Raw genomic sequence first — 27,245 nt, forward strand, 5'->3', positions numbered from 1 at the left:
TTTATTACTTCTTCTGTAAACTATCACCCCTGCTGGGTTTATAGGTCGCCAACAGCAGCTCACCAAAGCCCTCTATCCTGGGCTGAAGGTTGATTGGCCCAGTGGCTTCCACTTTCACCATACAACTCCATACATCATCTAAGTGAAGGCCCCTCTTCTCCCAAGTATGAAGTCTTTGGAGCTTCTGTGGGCATTTCTTTAGCTCTGCGTTTTTATGGGATGGGGTGCTAGCCTCATGCCCAATCCAATGGCAGAGTTCCTTTATTATTTCAGATTTGTTCCACCACCTATCTATACAAACAAGAGAAAATTTGTTATTTCAGATTTATTTTATTGAATCTTCCTGCAAAAAAATCAACATAGTCTTCTTCTAGGTAGCAGAGTTCATATGTTTGGAAGGCATTGCAGTACGTTTTAGAAATGGCACACCCTGCAGTCAATGGTGGAACTGGAAAGAATGAATATACAGAGTGGGGAAAATCAAAGGAGTTGTCTTGTCCTGTGATGCGAGTGAGGTGTGAGGGTCTCTGCCAGTCAGAGTTGACTATGTACTGCATCCTGGCTGTCTAAATACACAAACCTGGGCAGTATGATATGGAGAGCAAGAACCCACCCCCCATGCATCTGATGAAACCAAAGGAACAGCAGCGTCACAGGAGTTGTCAGTCAACGTTGAACTCAATGTAGGACTGCCTTAGAGACTCCAGCTCTGAATTTTTCCCTTGGGGTTTACTCCCAGATCCTTCCCCATGAGTTGATACAGCTGCAAGGATATGGAGGTTGGAGATCAAAGTTTTCATTCTCCTAGATGACCTGCCAACCATGGCTGCCAAGCCCCATCTGCCTGAAGCAACTGGTTTTAAGGTGCTGTACGGTGTTGAGACTTTAGATGTTGGAGTTATGGTCATCCTAGCAGGCAGACTATTCCTTTGCACTATGATTTGTGCCTTGTATATGATGGACTAGCCTTTGGATACTAAGTGGATAGGTTGACACAGGATAGACAACCCCAGATTCTATCTTGAGCTGAAATTATCGCATCTTTGGTGCAGCTGAATCTTTGGCCGTTATCATCGCACCAAGCCATTGCTGGTGGAGATCATGATTATTTGGCACCCTTATACTGTGAATGCCACTTCATCAGCCCACGAAAGAACATTGTCCCAGTCTTGCTGCACCCAGGTATGGACGGTTTCAGTTGCTGATAACTAAACATCAGGTAACCATCATGTAAGCCAGGTTAACTAAACCCAAAAATGTAATGTTAGAAAGCTCCACCTGTGAAGGGATGTAAAAGAGAATTTGGTAAAAAAATGTTATGCAAGAACGAGGTATGGTTGACACAGGGTGAACAAGGAGAAAAACACAGCAACGATTAGAAGCTGAAGACATGAACTGCTAAGAATGGAATTAGTATCTTTACCCTACTAACTTGAAAACTTCAGGGTGAAACCCCCTAGAGGGGAGACAACAGCGGTCAGATTTATTGAAGCTATGGCTATAATATGCAGCAGCTATAACGAGACAGTATTGGCAGAGACCAGTGTCCAAAATCTCTACAGTGTAGTCAGGTATCAGTTCTGTAAAATCATACCAAGGCATTTGGACAAGTTTTTTTGTACAAGTCTGTGAATTGCCTTGGCATGGATGATGAACTATTTCAATCCAATGAACTAAGAAAAGAAATGGCGAGCTACTCAAGATTCGACAAACCAGCATGGGAATGGAATGTGTAATGATGCAAAGGAATTAATACGGTTGTATGTACAAGTTTATTTTCATCTGAAGAATCAGAATTTGATTTTCGGCAAGAACTGATTATTTTTGCAAAGACTTCCGTAAGTTACTTAATGAGATTTACTTTGTTTAAAAGTTTTGATGTTAGAGAATTGTGAAGGGAGTTAACTGTTTATATACAATTTTTGAATTTGAATTTAAACTTGTAGATGTACTGCCTGGAATGAAAATGAGGTTAACTATAATACTTAAGAATATGGTTTTCTATCTAGGGATAAGCAAACAGTTTAATCTGTAAACTTTTAAATAGGGAATAACTCTAGATCTAATTAGTTAGATTAGAGTAATAAAGGAATCTCACTGATTCTAATTAAAAAGTTATTTGTTGTGGTTTTATATCTAAGATGTGGAACCTAAACAGAATGTTGGAATTTTGAATTGTTCTTGCTCACTCAAATATTTTGTACATTTTTTTCTTATAAACAACCCTTATTTCCAGAAGTGTGTGGTTTCTATTCACTGCCTCCTTCCAATACCTAGAATCTTCTGATAGCCTACTAGCGCTTAGTGTAATTTGATTTTCACAAACAGCGCGGTGACTGGTCACACACAATAAGACCGATGCTAGACAGGTGTTACAATCAGCACAAAACACCTGAATTTACAGAGAAAGGATGGTTTTTGATTAAACAGTGAAGGTGGTGGAGCCACAGGATTTCCTGTGATGTCCTCGGCTCAGATGACAGCTTTCTGACAAGCACAACCATTCTTCTTTATGCAAGTACGACTCAAAAGTGGAGCACCTCAAACGAGAGTTGACCTTAGTATCAAATATAATCACACTCTGCTCACCTCTGATCAACATTCAACCCTGATGAGGGTTGCAGCCAAGTGATCATCAAAAGGAGCAAAAGCAATGTGGCTAATGAAGGGTAAATACAGTACCATTTTGTGGGACTCAAGGTAGTTGACAACCCAATAATTTCTTGAATGCTTAAAAAAAAAACACTATTTTCTTCCAGCTTCCCATTGCCGCTTCCTCAGCACCTTGCCATTGACAAGGGAACCCAATTAGAAACATTGTAGGCTATGCCCAATGTATCTTTGGGTTATGTTGGCTGTTAATGCAAACACTGCAATTCACTGTTTTGATGTGCATGTGATAAATAAATGACACTCAATCTGTGCCTTACTAAATGTCTTTAGAGCCAGACTATAGTGGGGGCCACATTAGGAATTCAAGTCAGCAGCAAACACTTGCACATTAGAACTTGCTTTCTTTTCAGATTCTCATTATTATTGAAGTATGTATACATTATACAGCCTTGAGATTTGTCTCCTTACAGGCAGCCACAAAACAAAGAAACCCAAAAGAACTCAAGTAAATAACTGTCAAACACCCATCGCACAGAGAGAGCAAAAAAAAAATCCAAATCGTGCAAGCAATAAAAAGTAAGCAAATAGCTTCAGAATTTAAGTTTTATGAAAGACATGGAGCCAGGCATCACTGCAGTTGGAGAAGGCCCAGCATGGGGCTGAATAAACGTCAGGGAGCAGCAAGCAGAACTGGCCCTTGCTCCTGGTCCCAACACCCTGACCTTTTCCTTCTGGCCGCAATGGGGACTGATCCCTACCACCACATACCCAGCCTTTCCAATTCAGCCCAGCAGTCAAGTTGATAAGAGATCGGGACTTTCGTCATTCTCAACCCTGCCTCTGCTTGCCTCTCCAGTTAGCATTGATCATTATTAATAAAGTGTTTAGTAGTTTTGTTTTTGCCAAGTAGATGCTCAGCATTTTAAACCGGATTCTGCTTGTACTACTAAATGCTTGTAGCCTTTTTTTTTTTAAAAAGCTACAAAACACACTAAACCAGATTATAAACACAAAGGATTGTGCAGGTGTTGGAAATCCAGAGTAAACCGGACTGGAGTATGAAACATTCTAAAAGCCAAAGGGTATGTAGCTTCATTTTAAAAAAGATTGAAAACATTAATCCTCAGATGGTGCAGAACTATTCAATAAATTTTAAACAAAGCAAACTGACTACTGGTCAGACCAGTTTGATATAGATGCAAAAGCCGTACTAGATCCACATTAATGGGCCGGTGACTCAGATTTCTCTTTTAATTGTTATTGTTCCCCCTCATTCTCCCTTTATTCCTTAGGTTTAAGGCTATGTCCACACTAGACTGGATAATTTTGAAAATGCCGGTTTCGGGTAAAAACAATAGGTGTCCACACCAAGCGTTTTTGAAAATACCTCCATCCACATTAAAATGGGTATTTGGGTGAATCTCCTCCTACTGGGCATGCGCAGGACACATCTACAGAAAACAAGTAACATGTTTGGTGTTGAATCTTGCGGTGAAAGTGCACGTTTGTGCAGTTACAGACTAGAAAAACTTTAAAGGAAATTGCCAAACAACGGATAGCTGTTGGTTCTTGCACAGGACTTAAAACAAATATTGGAGTGTATGGAGGCAACTGATGGAGTTCACAGACAGTATGACCCGGCTGATGATGAACATTGTTGAACAAACTAACTTTGTTGCATTAATAAAGCACCTTGTTAAATGTATAAACATGTCTGCATCAGTGTTATCTTGTATTTCCATACAATGTTACAGTAAACTGTTATACATCTACTGTCAGAGAAGTACTTGCATAAATAGGTAAACCACCTTCATACAAGCAAGGACAGAAAACAGTGCAAAGTGAGTATACTTATTTATTCAGTAAGTTATGGGTCAAAGTATTTGGTAAGTACATTTCTAACTCTTCTGGCTTCAGTCTCGTTGCCGTCTGTTCTGAAATTGTTAGGTTGTGTGGAGGGTTGCATTCAAGAAAACAATGAAATGCTGCGCTACTGCCATCACCATCTGTTCCAGCACGTCATGACAGCATTTCTAGAAATCGCCGGTTACCCCGTCCACACTACTCTGCACAATCGGCATTTTTAAATTTACACACGCTGGAGGGTGTTTTAGAAAAGCTCCTTCTTCGGGTAAGGAAAACACTGTTTCAGTGTGGATGGAGGGTGAAAACAAAGAGGAAAAGCTTCGGTTACAGATTTTTCCTGTCTAGTGTGGACGTAGCCCAAGTCCCAGTTTTCTGAAGGTGGGAAAAACTACTTTGAAGAAAGAAAGCCTTTAGTTTGAAGAGATTTCCAGAAAACTTAAATCAAACTGGACACTAGATTTAGTACAATAAACTTTATTGGAGACAATTCAGTTAAAAAAATAAGCTGTTAACAATTATCAGAATGTTTTCTGCGAATAAAACGTTCACAACAGATAGCAAAAAAAGTTAATCCTACAAAAAAATGTTTTCTTTTAAAAGCAAGTCCCGCAATCAATAACAATTGGCTACATAATGTTTCAGCAGGTTAACATTTTATACGTCCAGATGATCCTTTTCAGATAGAATGTCAATAAAACCATGAATTTGTCTCAAATCAGTCAGTTGTATATCTACTGGTGGAAGAGTCATGTTTTTTTTTAAACCATGAATCTGTAGGTTTGTAACTGACCGACTTACCTGAAACAAAAATCTTGTTATTGGTCTAGCGGCCACGTTATTACAGTAAGATGCTGCACTTTAAAGTTTATCAGAAGATGCAGTTAGCTGCCAAACCATCCTGTTTCCAGTTAATACAAGAGAGTAGTACTGTAAATGAATTTACACATTCCCAGCTTATTAATAGATTAAGAAATAGTTATGTAGTTGTATGAGAGAAGTAATAAGAATCAGTGTTTCTTGGGTCACTTTGCAGTACATTAAAACTCAAAAGCAAATCTGAAGTTTCAAGCTTCACAAGGTAAAGTAATTGTGCTTTGTAACCATATTGTGAGTATAGGCATTTTTGCAGGTCGACAAATAAGTAATCTCCAGAACTGGTCTCCATTTTAAATAAGGGAGATCTTCATAAAGGATATTTTTCTTGGTTTGACAGCTTTAAACTCAGCGACCTTAAAAGTACAGTGCAACATGGTGTATATACCATATTCCAATTTGTTTTATCTTTCACCAAGTACAACCAGGTACATTACTCCAATAAAGTAACAGAAAAATGATACAAGTTTACAATCTTGAATATTTACAGTCATAAATAGCAAGTTCACAACATTAGCTTTACTGTCAAGCAGTTTTGTTTTAATTTTAAACAGCTGCAATTTTAAGGACGTGTGTAACATTAAAAGCCAGTTGCTTTGATATATGGAGAATGCTCTAAAAAAAAGACCCAAAGTATCCACTACCTTAGGGACTACTGCACTTGTGCCTCTGCAAGTCACAAAATTTCACATTTTTGGAGAAGTGAAAATTACCCTAGCCCACTAAACAATAGCAGCAGTAAAACAGAACACTTAAAACCATACAAAATTGTCTTAGTGAAGAAATAACTGGACTTTTTTTTCCCAGGAAGTCAGATACATAGGTAAAAATGCTGAGTTACTTTAAGGCAGCAAATCCATGGTTTGAAATTCGTCCTGTATGTTTGGACATTTCAAGTCGATAGCCCAGAGCTCAAAAATCACATTTGACCTATGGTCACCCAGGAAACATTGCATCTTATAATCAATATGCTTTTGGTTTTTCTCTTATACATAACCTTTTCCTTGCTATCTTAGTTGGTCGACGGTTTCAAAATTTGCCAAGAACTGTTGCAAGTAGAGCCATCCTTACATACATGCCATTTTCAGCCTGACGGAAGTAAGCTGCCCGTGGGTCAGAATCAACTTCCACACTGAAAGAAGCACAGCGACATTACACATCTTAACAAAAATTATGAATATATGCACATTTATTTATTGTTTTTAAAAAAAGAACAAGTTTAAATCCGACTCTTCTCATGTCTGTGTCAATCTGATCGAGAGGGAGCAACAAAGGGCAAAGGAGAAATTCCTTCCAATGCAATAGAGGTAACATTATCAACTAGTGCTATCTTATACTATTTTTTAAAAGAAGAAATGGAAACTTATGTGGATTAAACTTGTGTGGTTTTATGTGGATTAAACTTAAGACAGCTGGTATTTGCAATGTACAATACCGCACTCCCAAATTTACCCTTATCAAATGCAATTGTTTTTCTAACAGAAGTGATCTAGAAAGAAAAAAAAAACTATATTGAAATTTGGATGCAAAACCAAAGAGCATTTGTATATGTTAATATGCTAAATGAAATTAAAAACTACAGATCATGGAAATACGAAACAAAACAAAATGCTGAAAATACTCAGCAAATCAGACAAAATTGGGAAAGAAAAGCAAATTCAATGTTTCAGGTCAAAGATACTTCAGAACTGGAAACAAGTAGTAAAAAGTGATCAGGAAAGTGTAAAGAGAGATTGATAGGACAGTAAATCTGAGAAAGATTGAGCTACCAAGCAAAGTTTTATTTTTGCTTCTTCAAGACAATAAATACTAAGCAATTTGTTAGCCATTCTCAGCAATTATTAGGTTGAAAACCTCTTGCATCTCGTGTTGGAAAAATTAGCAGGGTGTTCAGTTTGCCTAACCACTCGTCCCATCACAAAACTGGTTTAGTTCCAGGTATAATCCCAGGAACAAGTTAATCTTTGTTACATCAGCCCAGGAGCTTCTGAAATACATTTCCTTTGCCATTTTTGTCTTCACATTCAATTAATTCCCAGAGCACACACACTTCTCCCTCTGCTTTAGTCAGTTCTTCAATTTTCTCTGTTATTTCTCTGTTCCACTTACCCAGTGTGCTGAGTCTCTGCATCCACATTTAATCAGGAACCTATGATTTTCTCTAGGTTATTTCCAATTTCCTTGGTCTAACTTCCATTACAGCTTTGCCCCTCTGTTCCCCCAGTCCTCCATAAAACTCATGTTTGACATTCTCTCATTTTACATGCCCTGACACGACATTTCTGCCGAACTTCTCTCCAAATGACTCAAAATGCATTTTTCAAATCCATGTCCATACTCAATGGGTACGTGCCCAATCAGGTTTTTGGCTTTGTACAGGACAAAAACAAACAAATCTGATGATAGCAGACTACAGCGCATTATCCTCACTCATTTCCTGTACCAACCAGCCCATCACATCATCTTCCTCAAATGCCTTTCTCATTCATGCCCCAACATGGACAGAATAAATCCCACCTGTGATAAAATTATGGAGAGATGGAATAAGTTATTGTCTGTCTCAAGGTAACTAAGAAGTATCATGGATCAGGAGATTAAGGCATGTCATTCAGGGACTAAGTTCATCACTGTTCTTTCACATACTGTGTTTTAATTCAGCAGTGCAAGAAGATGATATTCACTACTTTGACACAGTAATCTATTTTATTTTTGTTTTATGACTAATATACACCTTCCAATTTAATTTAGTCCAATTTTATTTGGGGGGGGAGGGGGCAGTAAAGGAGAGATTCTTCTCTTCAAAATTCATCATTCCTTCACTGAATGTACAGTCTCAACACAACATCTAATTTGATATCAGCTTCCACATATGTAGCAGAGTCTTGCTTCTTTTAATAGCCCAATACTTCCACCATCCAATCCTGCTCTTGTTAAAGATGCTGGATAATAAATGTAGTTCATGAGCAGAGAGGAGCAATGAAATATTGCGGAATATTGGTAGCTTGGGTTGGCTATTTGGACGGTTGGTTGGTCACCGAGCTTGGCAAAACATCTGCAGACACTTCAGCTGCAATCAAGAAGCCATCATTAGTGTGCAATTCAGGGTGTTGATATCCATTTGGACACCGGAGGAGACCACAAGTCAACATTCTGCGGAGACAACACCCTCAACTACACACTGACGGCTTCTCAATCGGAGCCGAAGCATTTGCAAAATTTCTACCAAGTTTGGCAACCAATCAAATTTCCAAATAATGAAGTATGTTCAGATGGATGTTTTAAGCACACCTTTGGCTTCTGACTGTTTATGTGAGAGATGTGGATAGAACAGTAGTGCAGGGGAGAAGTTAGAAATGACAGATCCTGAGTGGCTCTGCAGGGTACCCTACTCCATGATACGTGCATCAGTTACATTAAGAACATACAAAAGATTATACAATTATTTTACCATGGAAATACTGACAAATTCCAATGTGACTCAATGTTACCAAAAATTACATAATAACTTTGATTTGAGAGCAGATGGTCAATATAACCACACATAAACACACAAATAAAATTATTGCAAGGTCTTACCTAATTTCATTCACTCGCGGCAGAGGATGCATAACTACCATCTTTTTCTTGGCTCTGGTCATAATGTGAGGAGTGAGGATAAATTGTCCAAAACACTAGAAAAGAAATTAATTTACAAATAACTAAAATCATTTAGAGGTAAAAGAATCTGAGTATATTTAATTTTACGAAGTCTTAAGATTGCTGTGGACAATCATAGCAATTTAATGCTAGAGAAAAACACTTCAACTGAAAGTGATTTTTAAAATAAATGCTCAAGAAATCTGATTCTGTATAATAAAAACATAACCCTTATGAATTATTAGAAATAAGATTCTAAATTGCAGAATATCAAGTATTTAAATAATTACCAAGTGTTACTTTAATACCCTCACTTTTTAACAATCATTGTTTAATCTTAGGTGACACAAGGAACAACATTATTGACTCATTAGCTCGGAGTGCTGTTGATATGGATTTTAAAAAAAATAAAGCTTAACCAATTTAATTGTCTTTGCTTAAATGCAGCAAATGGGGGCCCTGGGTGAGGTTAGGCTCAGGTTTGGCTGAAGTACCTTCTTTAAATCAGAAGGTTGCCAACAGCATTTTGATACTCACAAAATGAGGCAATTAATTTAGGTAAAGTAGCAATACAATATCTTTAAGGGTATAAGAAAAATTGACAAGTAATCTGTTGTTTAAGGATCACTGATTTCTGTGGACAGTTAATCAAATCTTACAGAGACAATGTTTTAATTAACAGTGTAGAAAATAGTTTTTTTAAATCAATTTCTGCTCTCCCATTGTGCAGAATTGTGCACCTGGCTCATTTGGTTCTGTTTTCCATGCTCCTTTAAAATTCCTTGGGGCCTCTTTCTTGTGATCTCTTAAACTCACTGGGGCCCTCTGCCTACCTCTGGGGAAAGTATTTTTCAAATCATTATTGAAAATTGTTTTCAGGCCTGGAAGGTGAATGGCTTACTGCCTAGTTTTCCATCCCTAGCCAGAAATGTTCTACAGGCTTCTTGGGACAATCACAAAGTGACTTCAGGTTCTCATGTGTACTCATTCAGCTGTGATTACTGAAGTTAGTTCATCAGTAATAAAGCGCTGCACCTTGTAACCAAAAACAAAAAAAAAACAGTAAAAGAAAAAAATCAACAGAATTACATAGAACAGCGAGAAAAGTCACAAACACATCAAGGAATACTGCAATGGGAAAGTTATTATATTTCTATAGAAGATAATTGAAACATACATCTTAAATCCAAAATACTTAAATTGATTCAAATAAGCCTAAATGTAATGGTCAACTTAATTTTTAGAACTTTAAACAAAGGGGCATTGCTGGACAGAGTCCTGATTTCATTTAGTATACATTTTTCATTACCGTTTCGTATTCTTCTTCGGAGGCAAATCTTTCTTTCTGAATCCTAGTCATGTATAATACATCAGTGTCTGGTAGGGCCTCTTCCAAACTGTCAAATTCCTCCTGTACATACAAACAGGTGTTATATACAAAAAGATGTTAAGAAAACAACAAAAATTGCTGATCTGTCCAAGAATATAAAAGTATCACAGTATTCTACATCTGTAAACAAACAGCATAACTCCCATTTCCTCAAACACGCCTATATTATGAATTTGCAGGTTTTGCAATGTTTATAGTAATTATCTTCAAATTAAGTGCAGATTACTTGTGCTCACCTGCTTAATTCCTCTGGATCCAAGAAAATGAACAATATTTTGGGGCATCCGAAGATTTTTGGGAGCAACATATCGGAGATTCACGCGATATAATGTGAGAAGGTAGGCTAGAGAATGTACTGTTCGTCCATGCTTCAGGTCTCCAACCATTGTAATCTACAGATATATTACAATGACAATTGGTGAAAACTTAGTTTAACCATACTTGGCATAAGCAGAAACTAAATTATTTCGCACATCAATCTGTGATGTATTATGATGCAATGAGAAAATAGAAGCTGCCTTTCAGTGCAGAATTATACAACATATATACAAGATCTGGTATGTGATGATGACTGGCACTGTGTATATTATATATTGAAAATAACTCAATTCCAATAACTATCACAAATCTAGTTGTGAAGAGCCAGAGATGCTTTGAAGTTAAAAGAGATAGGCTAGACAAGTACTATATTACACCAGGGATTTTGATCAATTTAACTGAGAAATATTGTGAATCACATGCTTCTTTTTTCACAATAGAACCCAAAAAACATGGAGAAATTGTAAAGCATGAAAAGCTGAAAATTCAAGAACTGAAATGTTAGGCAGTTCAAAAGTATTCACCCCCATTTTCTCAGTACATAGTTGAATTACCCCCGTGTAGCTATTACAGCCAGTGGTCAGTGGTGGAAAAAGCTGTCCCGGAGCCTGTTGGTCCTGGTTTTTATGCTGCAGTACCGTTTCCCAGATGGTAGCAGCTGGATCAATTTGTGGTTGGGGTGACTTGGGTCCCCAATGATCCTTCGGGCCCTTTTTACGTACCTGTCTCTGTAAATGTCCTGAATAGTGGGAAGATCACATCTACAGATGTGCTGGGCTGTCTGTAGCTCTCTGCAGAGTCCTGCGATTGAGGGAAGTACAGTTCTCATACCAGGCAGTGAGGCAGCCAGTCAGGATGCTCTCAATTGTGCCCCTGTAGAAAGTTCTTCGGATTTTGGGACCTGTACCAAACTCCTTCAACCGTCTGAGGTGAAAGAGGCGCTGTTGTGCTTTTTTCACCACACAGCCAGTATGTACAGACCACATGAGATCCTCAGTGATGTGTACGCCGAGGAACTTAAAGCAGTTCATCCTCTCAACCCCAGATCCATTGATGTCAATAGGGGTTAGCCTGTCTCCATTCCTCCTGTAATCCACAACCAGCTCCTTTGTTTTTGTGACATTGAGGGAGAGGTTGTTTCCTTGACGCCACTGTGTCAGGGTGATAACTTCCTCTCTGTGACTGCCTTGTTATTATTTGAGATTATGCCAATCAATGTAGTGTCGTTAGCAAATTTAATTAGCAGATTGGAGCTGTGGGTGGTGACACAATCATGAATATACAGAGAGTAAAGGAGGGGGCTTAGGACACAGCCCTGAGGGGCACCTGTGTTGAGGGTCAGGTGAGGGAGCCCACTCTTAGCAGCTGCTGGCGATCTGACAGGAAGTCCAAGATCCAGCTACACAAGGCAGGGTCAAGGCCAAGGTCTCAGAACTTCTGTCAAGCCTGGATGGAATTATGGTGCTGAAATGTAGTCCAAGAACAGTATTCTCACATAAGCGTCCTTCTTTTCCAGATGTGTAAGGACGGTGTGTAGAGCTGTGGCAATTATGTCCTCTGTTGATCAGTTGTGAACTGTAGGGGGTCCACTGTGGGTGGTAGCATGCTGCAGATGTAGTCCTTAACCAACCTCTCAAAGCATTTGCTTATTATTGAGGTGAGTGTGACTGGACCGCGTCGTTCAGACATGTTACCTTGGACTTTTCAGGTACAGGAACAATGGTGGATGTTTTGAAGCAGGAGGGCACTCTACACTGGGAGAGGGAGAGATTAAAAATGTCTGTAACCACACCTGCCAGTTGTGCCGCGTACACCCTGTGTACCCGCCCTGAAGCCATGAACTTCATCTCTTCTTGTAGTCACCAACTTCTGCAGCTCACTCAGCTCTCCTCCAAATGCCATTCTTCTCCGGGGTGGTCTGACTGAGGCAATGTGGCTGTGGTTTCATTCCCCCCCCAACCCTCCACTTTCTCATGTTCGACTGCACTGAGCCCTGAGGTATGTTCAGTGTCTCTGAGATGTGCCCCTGTACAAGACTCTGCCTTAGGTTTGTGCTTCTCCATTATCATTTCCCTGATGTGCCTTGAATATTCTTTTGTCTTCATTTTGGTCTGATCTGTTGCTAAGCTAACGGACCTTACAGAGAAAGGGAGTATCTATTCTTATGAATTCATTGAAAACAATGGTCCTCCTATTTTTTTTACATCAACAAATATTATCATTAAACATCAACAAATAGCTCCTGGAGGAAAGTTTGTATAGTAATTACAAAGGGAAGGGGTGAATACTTCCTTCAGCCTTTCAATTTTGATTTTTAATTTTTTAGTAAATTGTTGACAGGTCTTCTATTTCTTTTATTTTGATTTGACATGATGCACATTAGCTCAAAAAATCCTACTTAAATATTCTAAATTTAGAAAATGAGACACTTAAAATGTGAAAATAACTGTGGGGGCTGAATAGTTTTTCCAAGGCATTGTATATGACAAATGGACTACAATGTGGGGAAAATGGGCAAAACATATACTTTGATACTCAAGAGAAAAACAATATTTTGTTTGACAGTCACAGGGTTCCAGGTACACGAATCTAAAGTATTATGCAGTTACAGCATAATAATTAGGAATTATACTGTAATTAGGAAGGCAAATAGTACGCTGACCTTTTTTTTTGCAAAATTAAGTGAGTGCAAGAGTAAATGCATTGTAAAGCAACTACCTATAACCCAAGTGACACTGCACCTGGAAAAGTGCACACAGGTCTGATTTTCACACCAAGGATAAAAGGCAATGTTTACCAGACTGATTCCTAGAATAAGGGAAAATTAAAAAGAATGAGCTATGAATCAATGCCCAAACCTTACAGGGTTTCAGATGGTAGATGGAAGAACAATAATGATTTTTCTGGCTTGTCAAGAACCAGGGTTCAGTATTCCTAAGGAGTCAGCATTCTTAGAGATGAGAAGAAATTTCTTCACCGAAAGGAGATGAATCTTTAGAATTCTCTAACCAAAAACACTACAAAGTCTCTATTGCTAAGCACAAACACAACAAGAGTTACTAGGCTTTTGGCTTGCAAGGGAAAAACCACATTGAAGTAACAGATCAGCCACAATCTTTGCTGACTGGCAGAGCAGACTTGAGGATCTGATTGTTAAGAGTCCTACTTCTATTTATGTTCAAATTTGCAATAGTAATAGTAAGACCCAATGTTCAAACCTCTACTTAAGCCATCATAAATAGTATGCAATTATGAATCAAATACAGGAATTCGGGACTCACTGGATTTAAGGGGGTTCATGTTTGTAAATTTAGTGAAATCCACTGGTTATTATACTACAGCATCATTTACTATAAAACTAAAGGATTCCTGTGCTGTGAGGTTTTGACACTAAATCTGCTCACAGTAATTCTGCTTTAATCCACACATCCTGCAGTAAGCAACAACTGAAGATGGAATGCAAGGAAATCAGATAAATTGACATGAATTACAGGTCATTTGCAAAGGTTTTGACAGAAAACATCAAAAATAGTCATATGGTCAAAGCATCAGGCTACTCGGCCCATCTAGACCATGCCAAACCACTTAAACTGCCTAGTCCTATCGACCTGCACCAGGATCATAGTCCTTCGTACTCCTGCCATCCACCTACCTATCCAAATTTCTCTTAAGTGTTGAAATTGAGCTCGCATGCACCACTTGCACTGGCAACTCATTCCACTCTCTCACCAACCTCTGAGTGAATTTCCCCCTCACGTTCCCTCTAAACTTTTCACCTTTCACCCCTAACCCATAGCCCAACCTCAGTGGAAAAAGCTGCTTGCATTAATTTTGTACCCCTCCATCAAATGTCCTCTGAATCTTATACATTTTAGGGAATGAAGTCCTAGCCTATTCAGTTTTTCCTTATAAACTCAGGTCCTCCAGACCCAGCAACATCTTTGTAAATTTGCAATACTCCACAAGATCTAACTGTAAGAAGATAATTTCTAAAATTGAGCTTTTTAGGTACATTTAAATATTGTAAAATAAAAAGAATTTCAGAATGTCTATATTACAAAGTTGAGCATTCTTTAATGAGACTGGCAGCTTAGATAATAATAGCTGAGTGCCAGAGATCCAATTTCGACTAATGTACACTACTGCAGTTACCATCGGAAAATTGCCAGAAAAACAACTGCTTTGAAGACCATTTTCACTAAGGTCCATGATGACCACAAACAGCAGGGTGACATCTTAGATTGGTAGCAAATCAATAAAAAGAATATTTTTGTTACGAAAATGCAGCAAGAATGACTTGAAAAATTAACTTCCCTTCTCCACGTCGTTATTGCCTTACCTGCTGAATATTTCCATTGAGTTCTCACTTATAAATAGTTAATTCTTAATGTAGATTTAGTATTTTTGAAGATTAGGGTGAAAATGGTACAAACTGAAGCAGAGCCAATGTATCAGATTAAAAACAACAGTTTGCTCAGAGCATGCAGCAAACCATGCTGAAAAATTATTACAGAAACCAACTAAAAGAATATCCATCTCACCGTCATTCCATTGACAGTCCCCAGCTCCTCACGAATAGTGAAAATATCAAGCAGAGCCTGAGTTGGATGCTCACCCACTCCATCTCCAGCATTAATAATAGGCTTTCGGCAATTTTTAGCAGCAAGCTGAAAAATAAAGTAACTGGATTCAAGTTTTTCAGTATTGGACTTCCAACTTGAAGCTAAATACATGTATAATCATAATAACATAAAACTAATGTAATATGAATTAACAGGCCAGCCTACTATAATCAAGAATATTGTTTAAAGTTTCTTCAAATGAAAGTTAAAAGAATCTGCTTCAAACCTTTTTATTAGAAAATTTTTAAATTGGTAGCAAAGCCCAAGACAATTTTTATTTTGTAACATAGAAATTAAAATCTTAAGCAGCCCCTTCAGTTCTCACTTAACAATCATGATTGTAAGTTTTCACTAAAACTGCTGGTAACTAGCTATTAAGATCAGCTTTTCAATAGTGCAGATTCCACTGTTATAAATAGGGTGACACAGATGTAGTAGTTCAACAAAATTGAACACAAGTTTTCTGTTTTCTACTAGGATGACTATGATACTGCAAGTGATGGTGTATAAAATGGTAAACTGGTTTATTATTGCCACATGCACTGAAGTACAGTTTTAAAAAAACTTTGATTTGCATGCCATCCATTTCATTGCATCAGTGCTTCAACATGGAACAAGGGAAAATCAATATCAAAATGTAGTACAATAGACACAGAGGAAGTGTAATGTAGACATAGAATACGGTGCACGGCCATGAGGTTCAGAGTCCATTCATTGTACAAGAGGTCTGTTTATTAGTCTTATAACAGCAGGATAAAAGCTTGCCTTGAGCATGGTATGTGGTTTCAGGCTTTTGTATCTTCTGCCCAATGAGAGAGACTATTCAGGGTGGGACAGGTCTTCGATTATTTTGGCTGCTTTAATCATGGCAATAGGAAATGTAGGCCACCTCCATGGAGGGAAGCTGGTTTCAATGATGTGCTGAACTGTGTCCACAGCTCTGTAGTTTCTTACATTCTTGGCAGAGCAGTTACCATACCAAGCCACGATGCACCCAAGCCAGATGCTTTCTACGTACAAAGTTGGACCAAGATAGGAACTTCAGGCAAATAAATCTTTCTACCTCAATACCATTGATGAAACCAGGAGCATGTGCACTGTCCCCCTTTCCCTAAAGTCACTGACCTTTTATTTTGTTTTCCTGACATTGAGAGAAAGGTTGTTGTCATGACAGCACATCACTAACTCTTCCTGTACTCACTCATCATCTGAAATTCAGCTCACTAGGGTGGTGTCATCTGCAAAGCTGTAATGAAGCCAGAGGAGAATGTGGCCACACAGTCACCAGTCTATGTGGAGCAAAGTAAGAGCTGAAGAAACTTAACCTGGGGTACAACAACACCACCACCAGTCTCATTCATCTCTCGTTAGCTGAGAAAAGAACATTTTCTTATGCTAAATGCCTGATATTTATCTTTAAAAATTATAAATATAGAACAATCTGCAAACATTAGGGTTAGAAATGTTTTCTCAAACATGGAAAATAGCATTTCCAGATTAAGGCATTGTTCTGCAGCAGCTTACTGCACACAAACAGTTAGTGTGATAGCGTAATATAAACTGACTACATTCAAAGAATCCAATCTGACTTAACATTTCAGACACAAAACCATTTACTTCCCTACTGAATCATCCCTCCTCAACTTTAGTATTGTCAAATTCACGAAAGAATGTTATTCAGGCATCAATATAACACATTCATAGTTCTGAAAGATCCTTGCTGGATTGCTGCAAGACAGTATTTTTTCCTTCAAATTCCTCAGACCACTGGAGACATTTCTGTTTGGTGCCACTCAACCTGCACAGAAACTCATCACCTGATCGGTTGGCTCCTTATGAACTTCAACACCCAATGAGGTTTTCACTTTGACACATAACTGACCAACCTACATAAACTCAGATCAAACAACACACCCTTTGGCAGGGGGAAGTCCACCAACCTTGTCAGACAAAGTGAAGGCTAACAGAGGCTGGTGTATAGTGGAGGGGAAACCAACTTAGACTAGTAATATAGTAAATGCCTTATCTACTCCAGACTAGCTAATAAAACCTTACGCTAGTGTTGAACATTGGCAGTACAGTAAAAAAAAATTTAAAAAAAAATTCGAACTTAATAGAACTTGTAATTAGCAGCTTGTTTGAATGCTCATGGTTAACCTCTGTGTAGCCATTGGGCCAAAGTTTGTTCAACATACTTCTCTTTATACTACCAGCAGCTCCCTCCTCCCCCACTTCCAGCCTACCCCGTGACTAATGTAACCTTTTGCTGTTCTCTCCGGTGAGATGTCTTGGCCTCACTGCCACAGGCATCCAAGTGCAGCAGCCTATAACCCTCAAGATGAGCTTCCAAAAGGACTTTGAAACTATGTGATGAAATCTTAAGTTTTATTCATTATGGACTATGCCTTTAAGAACCATGTCTGTAAGAGCCGAGCGACAGAGGAAGACGGGAGGGGGGAGGGAGGAAAGGGGGAGGGGGGAGAGGGGGAGAGAGAGAGAGAGAGATGATGTACATGATCACTACATGATACACAGCTGGTGTTTAGCACAATATTTAAATGAGCATCACTGCTTGGTTCACGGGACACGCAAACGCACAAAGGCTGGTTGCGGAAATTGCCACTGAACTTTTAAGTATCCACAAAGGGTGGGCCTGAGGATCGATTAAGAGGAATCGATCCATGACTATTAATTAGTGCGTGTAAGGGCGACCCTGTGGAATCTACCCGTGTGTCTAACCCTTGCCTCGGTTGGTAGGTTATCACTTGAAGACGGCGCTCTTAAGTTGGTCACATTTGGTTGACTTGGAAGATCTGGAGGACATCGAGGATTGACGACACCTGTTTATTCAGATTATGAGTATCTCTCTCTCACTTCAATTCTGTGCATCTGAACTGAACTTTTCTTACATACCATCGTAAGCCTGCATCATTTACCACCTAATCTTGAAGTGTATATATTTACACCTATATATGCATAACACTGCTAACTCTTGATTTACCTGGTTTAAGTTACTATATTACGTAGTTACTAATAAAATAGTGTTTTGTTAACAGCAAAACCAGATTCCAGGTGTGTTCTATTGCTGCTGAAACTTTTACAGGGTTGCGTGTGTGTGACAAATGTCACTGACATTTTAAAACAATTAAAAGATTTAAATCATTTGAAAACTGTAACATGTGAACAATACATTGATTTAAGCATTTAATTTATAAAATAATTGAAAGCATTAAGGCAGTAAAACTTTTTTTTAAAAAAAAGAAATAGTCTTTCAGTCAAGAATGGTGAATCCATTCAAGTGAAAGGGTTCACAATAACATGCATCAACCAGAAGCTTAAAGGTATCAAGCCAAGTACAAAGTTTATCCAGCCTCTCAGCTCAATACGCTCGGCCTGGACTTGTTAACCAGCATTTGATCTTTAGTGCCTTTCTGTTTTGCAATACCAGAGGTGAGGATTATGCTGTCCAGAGTGCTCTTGCTACTCAACAATCCACTACACGATGCAGTCCATTGTTCAAATGATAGTTAAAATGGATTTTTTCCTAATGACACAACTCTAATTTGGAATGTCTTAATAAATTGATTAAAAATAACTACAAGGGACAAACTTAACCTTCATTACATTAATTATTGCTGCTAAATGCAATAAGCAGACATTTCCAAAACAAATCTGTATTTTGTATATTTTAAAAGCATCAGAAGTATCAAAAGCAATAAAATTGCATCATTTGTTAAAAACAAAGCAATGCTTGTTTCTATACATCTGTTCAAACGTATGAATTGTTGACAAATGGACAACTTAAGGGGTATATTTAAACACCATAAATTCTCTGACAGTGAAACTCAAAGTTAAACAATGCAGTAATATTCTGTACCTAAATGACTCATACCTCAACTGCACCCGGTTCAGGATGGCGAAGAACAACCACATCCACATAGCAACTCATTGTATGTACCGTGTCTAAGAGAGACTCCCCTTTCTGCACAGATGAAGTTGCTTCAGAAAAATGAACGACAGAACCACCAAGCCGTTGCATAGCAGCTGCAAAGGAGCTACTGGTTCTTGTGCTGACCTCGTAAAACATGGACGCCATAACCTTACCCTGTTGGGAGTCAAAGGACAGATTCAGTATGCCTGCTTTTGACATTTTTACACCTCGAGGCTGTTCTTCATGCTGTACTATGACCATTGTAATTTACATAGTTGATGTGAGCATGAATAGTGCAGCTTTTCATTATTTTCATTTTACAATCACCTGTGGAAGACGTACCAGTCTCCCGCAGTATTGCTGTCACACTAAAAAGAGTCTTGGTGAAATGTGTAAACAGAACCAAGATACAATTAAATATCTTCTCGTAAATTGCTTAATTTGAGACGCCCCTGTCTACTTTTTTTTTTAACATCAACTCCAGATTCATCATTTATTGTGAGATCAGGAGGGCTGGCAAGCATTCACTGCCTGTTTCTAATTTCCCTTGAGGTTGTATTTGATGGCCTTCACTTGGCATTTTTATGGTGTACATTATTTACCACTCAGACCACCACTGGATCACTGAATTGGTCTTTATTCCTTCATTTGTAGACAAGCAGAACTGAAGATTGTACAGTAATCAGTGAATATCAAGCAACCTCATTAATGAAGCAACTATAGTTGGTTGTGCTGAGGAAGATGCCCCAAGGAACTTCACCAATCGCAATCATCTTCCTTGTGTCAGAAATGCCACCAGCCTTTCCAATATTTACCCCTTGATGCCACTGACTTCAGTTTTACCAACATTTCTTGATGTCCAACCCTGTCAAAGCTGCCTTGATAAAGGGAAGTTACTCGAACCTTACCTCTAGAATTCAGCTCTTTGGTCCATGTCTGGACCAAGGTTATGGTGAAGTCTAGAACAGATTAGTCCCAGTGTGACCAAAATAAAACTCCTGTTTTCGGGTAATTATCACCTGACACCACTGTCAACAACTTCCATGATTTTGCTGATGTTAGGACAGTAGTCATGGGACCATTATCAGCTGGATTGGATCTGTCATGCAGTTTGTGAATAGGATACAATGTGGTCAACTCTCCACTCCTTTCAGACGGATGTCAGTGTTGTAACTGTACTGCAAGGTCTTCAGTATAACAGCCACGACGTTGTCTGGTCCTACAGCTTTGGCTCTAGCCAATAAAATCAGCCTTTTGTTGCTATGACTTGGAATTAATCAAATTGGCTGAAGAGCAGCTTCTATGATTGTAGAGATCTCAAAGAGCAGCACAACTACATCATCTACTTGGGACTTGAGCCCAATCTTCAACACTTACATTCTAGGTCCCACCATCATTGAGGAAGAGGATGTTCTAGGGTTCTTCCTTCAATTGAAGGAATGGAATACAGAAGTTGGCAAGTCATCATACATGACACTGGTGAGACCATACCTGTAGCACCACATACATTACACTCACATACAGGATATACTGGCCCTTGAATCATTGTGAAGGTAGTTCCCTTTGTTCACTCTTAGGATAAAGGGGTTGTTTTCTAAGAAAAGATTGAGTAGATTGGTTCCCCAAACTCTAAATGAGTGACAATTTTATTGAAGAGTATGAGGGCTTCTTAAAATTAGTGGGATGAGGACATTTCCCTTGGTGGGAGAACTTAGAATGAGAAGGCAGACTCTCAGGATAAGGCTCAACACATGAAAACCAAGATGAGGTGGTTCTATGACTCATCTAGTCATTAAGTATACTTGAGGCAGATATTGAAAGATTTCAAGAATACAAGCAAATCAAGGACAATGATCTGAATGAAAGGGGAAATCACATGGTTATTTCTACCCACTTACTTTATGATTAAATACTGGGCTATTCAGAACACTTGTTTGCTCTATAATTCTGCATAGACCAAAAATAAAGATATATACTGAATTGTTTAATAAATTAGCCAATGTTAAATTACAAGTTATCCAATGCAAAAGTCATATTTTGGGGTAGAATTTAGACAAGAAATGTATCGTTATGTTATTTTCAAGACACTAGAGATTTATCAATACTTTATCTGAGCAATATCACAAGTATTGAAGTTGGATGAATTAAGTTTCTAGGATAATTATAAATCAAATATCATATTAGACAAACCTTTAGAATATCCAGGCTACGATCTTTCTGCACTGTTAAACGCAGGTTATGAGCAACATTGAACAAATGTGACAACTGCAAAAAAGAACAGAAATTCAATATCTACAAGTAAACTCAGACTTCTACATACACAAAAATTAACAGTGGCACTTTTATCAGGACTCCTACTGCAACTTTCCATACAGTTGCAACCTTTGCATGTCTTTATAATGAGATCAAAATGTTCTTACTGGCCTCAGGGCTAGCCTCTTTTGGATATTTCCAGCTCACTTAGTAAATTCAATGTCATATTCTGTCTATATGCTGATGCTTAGTCTTTGAAAACAGAGTGTTAAATAATTTTTAGTCTGTATTCTTTAAATTTACCCTTGGAATATTAACTGCGATTTGTTTTTTTGTAAATATTTAAGCAGTTGTCAAGTATTCCAAGTTACCTACAAATTGACAATGTCCAGAATTTTCCAACTCGTGGGAGAGATCAAAGTCCCAGTGTTGTAAGAAACACAGATGCAAACCAGAATTTTTTCAGGCACTGTGCCCTAACACTAGACAACCATTATCAGCCAGCTATCAAGCCTTTCATCTCATTTTAAACTGGTGCACATCAGCATCCACTTCATGATATACCCGAAATTCACACCAGGGCAGAAACTACACATCTTCAAAACTATAAATTAAAGTACATCGATAAAAGAAAATTATCACCTGGTCTTTTGTAAACTGTCTAACTGACAGAACATGCTGTCCAACAAAAGAATGTAAAAGAGGAGAATATGGATGAGGGACAGCTTGTGCTGCAAGATTCTGTGGTGACAGAAGCCTCGAGACTGGAGGAGGATAAACATAACCATCCTGGCTCATGGTATCTTTCAACAAAAGAAAAACAAATAGAAGTTCAGAATTATTTGAAATGACAGACTTTCTGCTGTTATGCAAATATTCAGCATATCGTGAAAAATGACACATGTTCAAATCAACCAGCAAATTTGTATGGCGAGGTTCATAATCGAGTGCTTTAACAACCTTCAACTATACAATCAAAGCCTATGCTATTACGAATGTCACTGTACAATCCAGCACTTGTACTTGCACAGTAATTATAAGCCTCCACATTAAATCTCAATTTGCACACTAAGCAGCCCAAATCTTTAATCAGTATTAACAAAATGACCCAAATACAGTATCATTAACTGAACTATATACATCTCAGTAGGCACAATTCTGTAAGGCTTCAATGCTATGCAGTACAGTGAGTGACATGCAAACATCTGAATACCAAAACGGGCACACAAGCAGCACATTCAATACAATTCCACAAAATGCTTGCAAATCTACAATATCTGCAAAGCAACAAAACATTCTTTTCAAGGGAAAAAGATGGGATTATCTGTAGCCAGAATAATCATTTTAAGTAACTGCAAGCATTGCAGATTATTGTAATTTTACACCTGAAACTGCAATTCACACCTTGTTCGATGAATTTCTTGACAGTTTTTTCCTTGAATTCCCCTTCAGCTGTTCAAATCAGAGCAAGCAGAATCAGCGAGAAGTCATTAACTGAATCAAACAATCCTGATTAAAAAGATAAGCATGCTCTGCAATTTATAAAACATTTCTCCATTTGATGATCAGCGGAATGGGCGGCAGATCTTTCTTTGCAAGCATCTACGTGATCCATAATTAACATCAGATTTTTTAAAAATAGTTTAAACCTCCTTTATGAAAGGCATTAAATAATGAGATAATTAAGATGATGAAATCTTTTCAAAGAGACTCATAGCCAAGATGGTTATACCAAAAGCACTAAAAACAAAGGTGTTAAATGTTGTTAATGTGCACGTTGCAATTAAGCCAGAAGGAGTAACCGGGCAGGTACAACAGTACACTTGGATAGGTGCATGGAGAGGCGGGGCTTGCAGAGGTTTGGCCAAATTCAGGGAAATTGGGACTAGTTGGGCAGGCACTGTGCTTCGCATGGACTAATTGAATTCTACCTTACTATTTTTTTGAGTTACTTATTTACCTAGGGGCTGTATCAATACTGTGTCGCTTGATCACTCTAAAAATCAGGCCATCTAATAGTGTTACAGGTTAATACATATACAAATTATGTTACACAAGACCATGTTAAATCATGAATGAAGGAAGAAATGCAAAGAACACTACCATTTAACAGTCCAGGATCAGAAGAGCGGTGGATTCTTGGGGGCAGATGGAACCTAGCATCCACAGCAGGGCCACTACTTGCCAGTCTACGTGGGCTTGCTGGCCTGGTTCGGATTGTTTCAGTCTGAGCAGAATGTTTTGAATGCTCTGGAGTCTTAAGAGAAAAGTTAATTTACTTTGAGCAGATATGTTACAGGTAATTACCCAGGTTTGTATGACAAGGAAAATGAAAAACCTTAATTAGCGCTTATGAAAACCTTTGGAATACTCTTTGTATGCCTGCTGTAAATTTTTAAAAAAGAGTAATAAAAGCCATGTTGAAGACTTCAATGCAATATTGAGGGGATGCTGCTTTAACACTTGCTTTCAAAGGAGATACTCAAAAAAGCTATCAATCATATTATGGAACAAGAGATAGTTGATTCATTAGATTGTGCCTATTCACAGCAGAATAATCCCATTGGCCCCATTTTGCTCTGAAGTCATTTAACTTATTCCTTCTTTCATACCCATCAAATCTTATCCACCTACACATGGGGTAATTAACAGTAACTAATTCGCCCACAAGTACATCTTTGGGATATCGAAGGAAACTGGTGTATTGTCCGAAATAGTGACAACATGCAAACTCCACAGATGCTTGTGCTCGGCAGCATCTTTAACACAAGGAAGCTCTGGTATTCTAGCAACACATACAAAATGCTGGAGGAACTCAGCAAGTCAACACCATCGACTGCTTACTCCCCTCCATAGATGCTGCTTGACTTGCTGAGTTCCTCTAGCATTTTATGTGTGTTGCCCAAGCTTTCCAGCATCTGAAAAATCTCTTGAATTTCTGGTATTCTGGTACTTCTCCTGACTTCCTTCAATTGAAACTCATGAGCACTTCACTTTCTTCCAATCTTCGTGGGTTTTTTTAAAAAAAAAAACAATCCTCATTATAATCATCACACCCAAAACTTGTTCCAATTTTCAAATCAGAAGACTGCCTCTTTTCCTTCTCCAGCACAGAATAACCCTTTGGCCTCAGGTGATGACAACCGCAATTTACCGAGTTCACAGCCATTCATCTGACTGTGTTACCTCAAGTGGCGCCCCTACAATGACAATAGTAAAAGTTTGACAACATCGAAGCTATCTTTAACAAGTTCCGACACCCCTAATACCACCCATTGCCACTTTCTCTGTTGCCTCCAGAAGAAATCTACTCATCAATTGTCAGATGGCAATTTGAATACACTGTCTTTCTTATGGACAGAATTTAAATCCTCTAAATTACAGAGAATCCAATTAATACTGCACAGAAACAGTTCCCCATAACTACTGCAAAGGTAATTAGAGTATTTGAGTGACAAGAAATAAATCAATGTAAAATATCCCTCATACAAAACCCAGAGATTCTGTATACTTGTGAACTTGTGAACACTTCGGTTGAATGAAGCTTCAGAAAAGATTGAAGGGAAAATCACTTCAGTTTCCTCAAGGTTAAAAGTCATTTCATCATAATTGCTTGGGTAAACTAGGTATGTTAGTTCCAGAAATTTTAACCCTAGTAAACATATCTATGCTTAAAATGATGAAGTGAGAAATAAACTAAGATAACATGAACATGAACTGTGCAAGGACAAGGTTCACTGTCACCAAATTTCCCTTACTGGCCAATGTCATGAGTACAAAGTTAGTGCAACTGTTGAAGTGGCGAAATCATTTTCTCATTAACAATGGGAAAAACCTTCACAATTACCCAGGAGTATGCTTGACTTCCCACTTATTGGGAAGTTATTTCCCAGATCTTTATCGAACAAACACGAACACACACTATTTTTATTTCTGGATAGGCTCAGAACACAGGCAAATTGGGAAGCAAGATGTTCACCAGCACTGACTGACCCAAGAAAACAACTTGCTTTTCCTCATGTGTTCTTATGACTAATCCACTGACATAACACTGAGAAATGAAATCAAACTATTTCGGGCAACTTCACACTTCCATCTCATTTAAATTCTGGCCATTAACTGTGTTAACTGATATCTGTCAGCTAGAAGTGGGCTAAAACATGAGATCTGAAGCTGCTGCATTGTTCAATTTAAACCATTATTTCTTTTTGAATCAGAATAGTCTGTGGTGGAATTGAAACCTTACCTTTACTGCACTAGGTGGTGGTTGCGGTGGCAATGAGACACCCATTGGCCAGGCCCTCACATCCTGTCCATAGCCTGGGGGAACCAGCACCTGTAATCACAGGTTACAATCCAGTACATTTCCATATAGTGGATCAGTTGTTTCAAAGCTCAGCAGTGCCAAGCACAAAAATAACGACAAAACAATGATTAATACCATGTCAAAACAGTTATCTGAAAGGAAACCGCAGAAACATTACAGCAATCAGGAAGACTTCATTTAATTTTAATGCTCTTTAATTGTTTTTAATATACAGTGCAAGTGGAGGAAAAACTTCAAAAGCATATCTTTATTTGAGAAAATAAATGTGTTGCTGATGCCATCCAGAGTCAATCAGAAGAGAACAGCCAAATCAGTGTCTACAGCTTCAGAGAAGGAAAGAGCAACTGCAAAACAATCAGTGCATAAAGGGCACAGAGAAAGTACAAACTAAGAGCAACAGAAGCATGGTTGCAAGCAGACCAAAACTAGGAAATAAATATTTCCTGATACTCAACTTTAAGTAAAACAGAAATGGAAAAGTAAGTGAATAGTCCTGGTAATTCAAATATGGATTAAAACAGTGGACAGAAAAGATTTTGGTTCAGGAAAATCTAGTAGTATCAGCAGATTTGGGTGAAAATACAGAACACGAGGGAACATTGTACACTGGGCCACAAGGAGTTTTCGTCAAATGAGGGTAGTGTATATCCAGGAAATAAGAGGTGCATTACATCAGCAGAATCCTTAAGGTTGCTATAGCGAGGGGTGGTAATGGGGGTAAGCTCCCACCACCTATTAAATGCTCCCAATGACATACACCTCAAAAGGCCTCTGACAGCCAAGTCCAGCTCCTGGCTTTCACGTGTGGCTTAGCTACTATGCCCAGTGGAACAGTTTTTACTGACAGAAGGGCAAAGGTGGGTTACTGCTTTGGGTAGATGGGGCTAGTCAGCCGTGGTTGGCAGCTCATCTGGAAGGAAAATGCTGATCTCAAACCTCTGCTGCCCTGCAGCGAAAACTACTCATGGGGGAGGCTTCGGGAGTAGACCCCAAGGGGAAAATCTGGAGTAGGAGTCCCTAAAACAGTCCTACATTGAGTTCAATGCTGACTGGCAACTCCTGTGATGCTCTGCTACCAAACTGTATCGGTCTCTGCTGTTCCTCTGAGTTCATCAGATGCGTGGAGAGGGGGAGCTTGCTACATGGGCAACAGCTTGCTCTCCGTATCATAGTGTTCAGACTTGTGTATCTAGGCAGCTAGGATGCAATATCCATGGTCAACTCTGACCAACGGAAGCCTCAGCTCAACTCATAAGCAGAAATTTGTTTCTCTGGTGGTAATATAGTGGAAGACAGAATAATTACCACAAGTTACAAAATAAAGTTTGGAAATAATGAACAATGAGGTAGTGTTCATGGACCTTTCAGACATCTTTTAGCGGAGGGGAAAAAGTTTTTGGGGCTTTTGTACCTGCT

General features: G+C 38.5%; 1 protein-coding gene across 2 annotated transcripts in view; it reads right to left on the reverse strand.

Moving 5' to 3' along the window:
* Positions 1-4,937: 4,937 nt before the first annotated feature.
* cad (carbamoyl-phosphate synthetase 2, aspartate transcarbamylase, and dihydroorotase) overlaps positions 4,938-27,245 on the reverse strand; it is a 113,412-nt gene continuing 91,104 nt past the window's right edge. Inside the window, exons 34-44 of one of the 2 annotated variants that reach the window (XM_073057145.1) lie at positions 25,749-25,838; positions 23,606-23,759; positions 22,907-22,954; positions 22,145-22,305; positions 21,440-21,514; positions 19,211-19,423; positions 15,238-15,363; positions 10,615-10,770; positions 10,298-10,399; positions 8,929-9,023; positions 4,938-6,484 (exon numbers count right to left, since the gene is read on the reverse strand). In XM_073057145.1, the coding sequence (XP_072913246.1) occupies positions 6,382-6,484; positions 8,929-9,023; positions 10,298-10,399; positions 10,615-10,770; positions 15,238-15,363; positions 19,211-19,423; positions 21,440-21,514; positions 22,145-22,305; positions 22,907-22,954; positions 23,606-23,759; positions 25,749-25,838 (1,323 nt within the window). In that variant the 3' untranslated portion in view covers positions 4,938-6,381. The remainder of the gene's footprint in view (positions 6,485-8,928; positions 9,024-10,297; positions 10,400-10,614; positions 10,771-15,237; positions 15,364-19,210; positions 19,424-21,439; positions 21,515-22,144; positions 22,306-22,906; positions 22,955-23,605; positions 23,760-25,748; positions 25,839-27,245) is intronic. The other variant, XM_073057146.1, reaches the window with a different exon arrangement.

Source organism: Hemitrygon akajei, chromosome 9 (assembly GCF_048418815.1).
Source record: "Hemitrygon akajei chromosome 9, sHemAka1.3, whole genome shotgun sequence".
NCBI lineage: Eukaryota > Metazoa > Chordata > Chondrichthyes > Myliobatiformes > Dasyatidae > Hemitrygon > Hemitrygon akajei.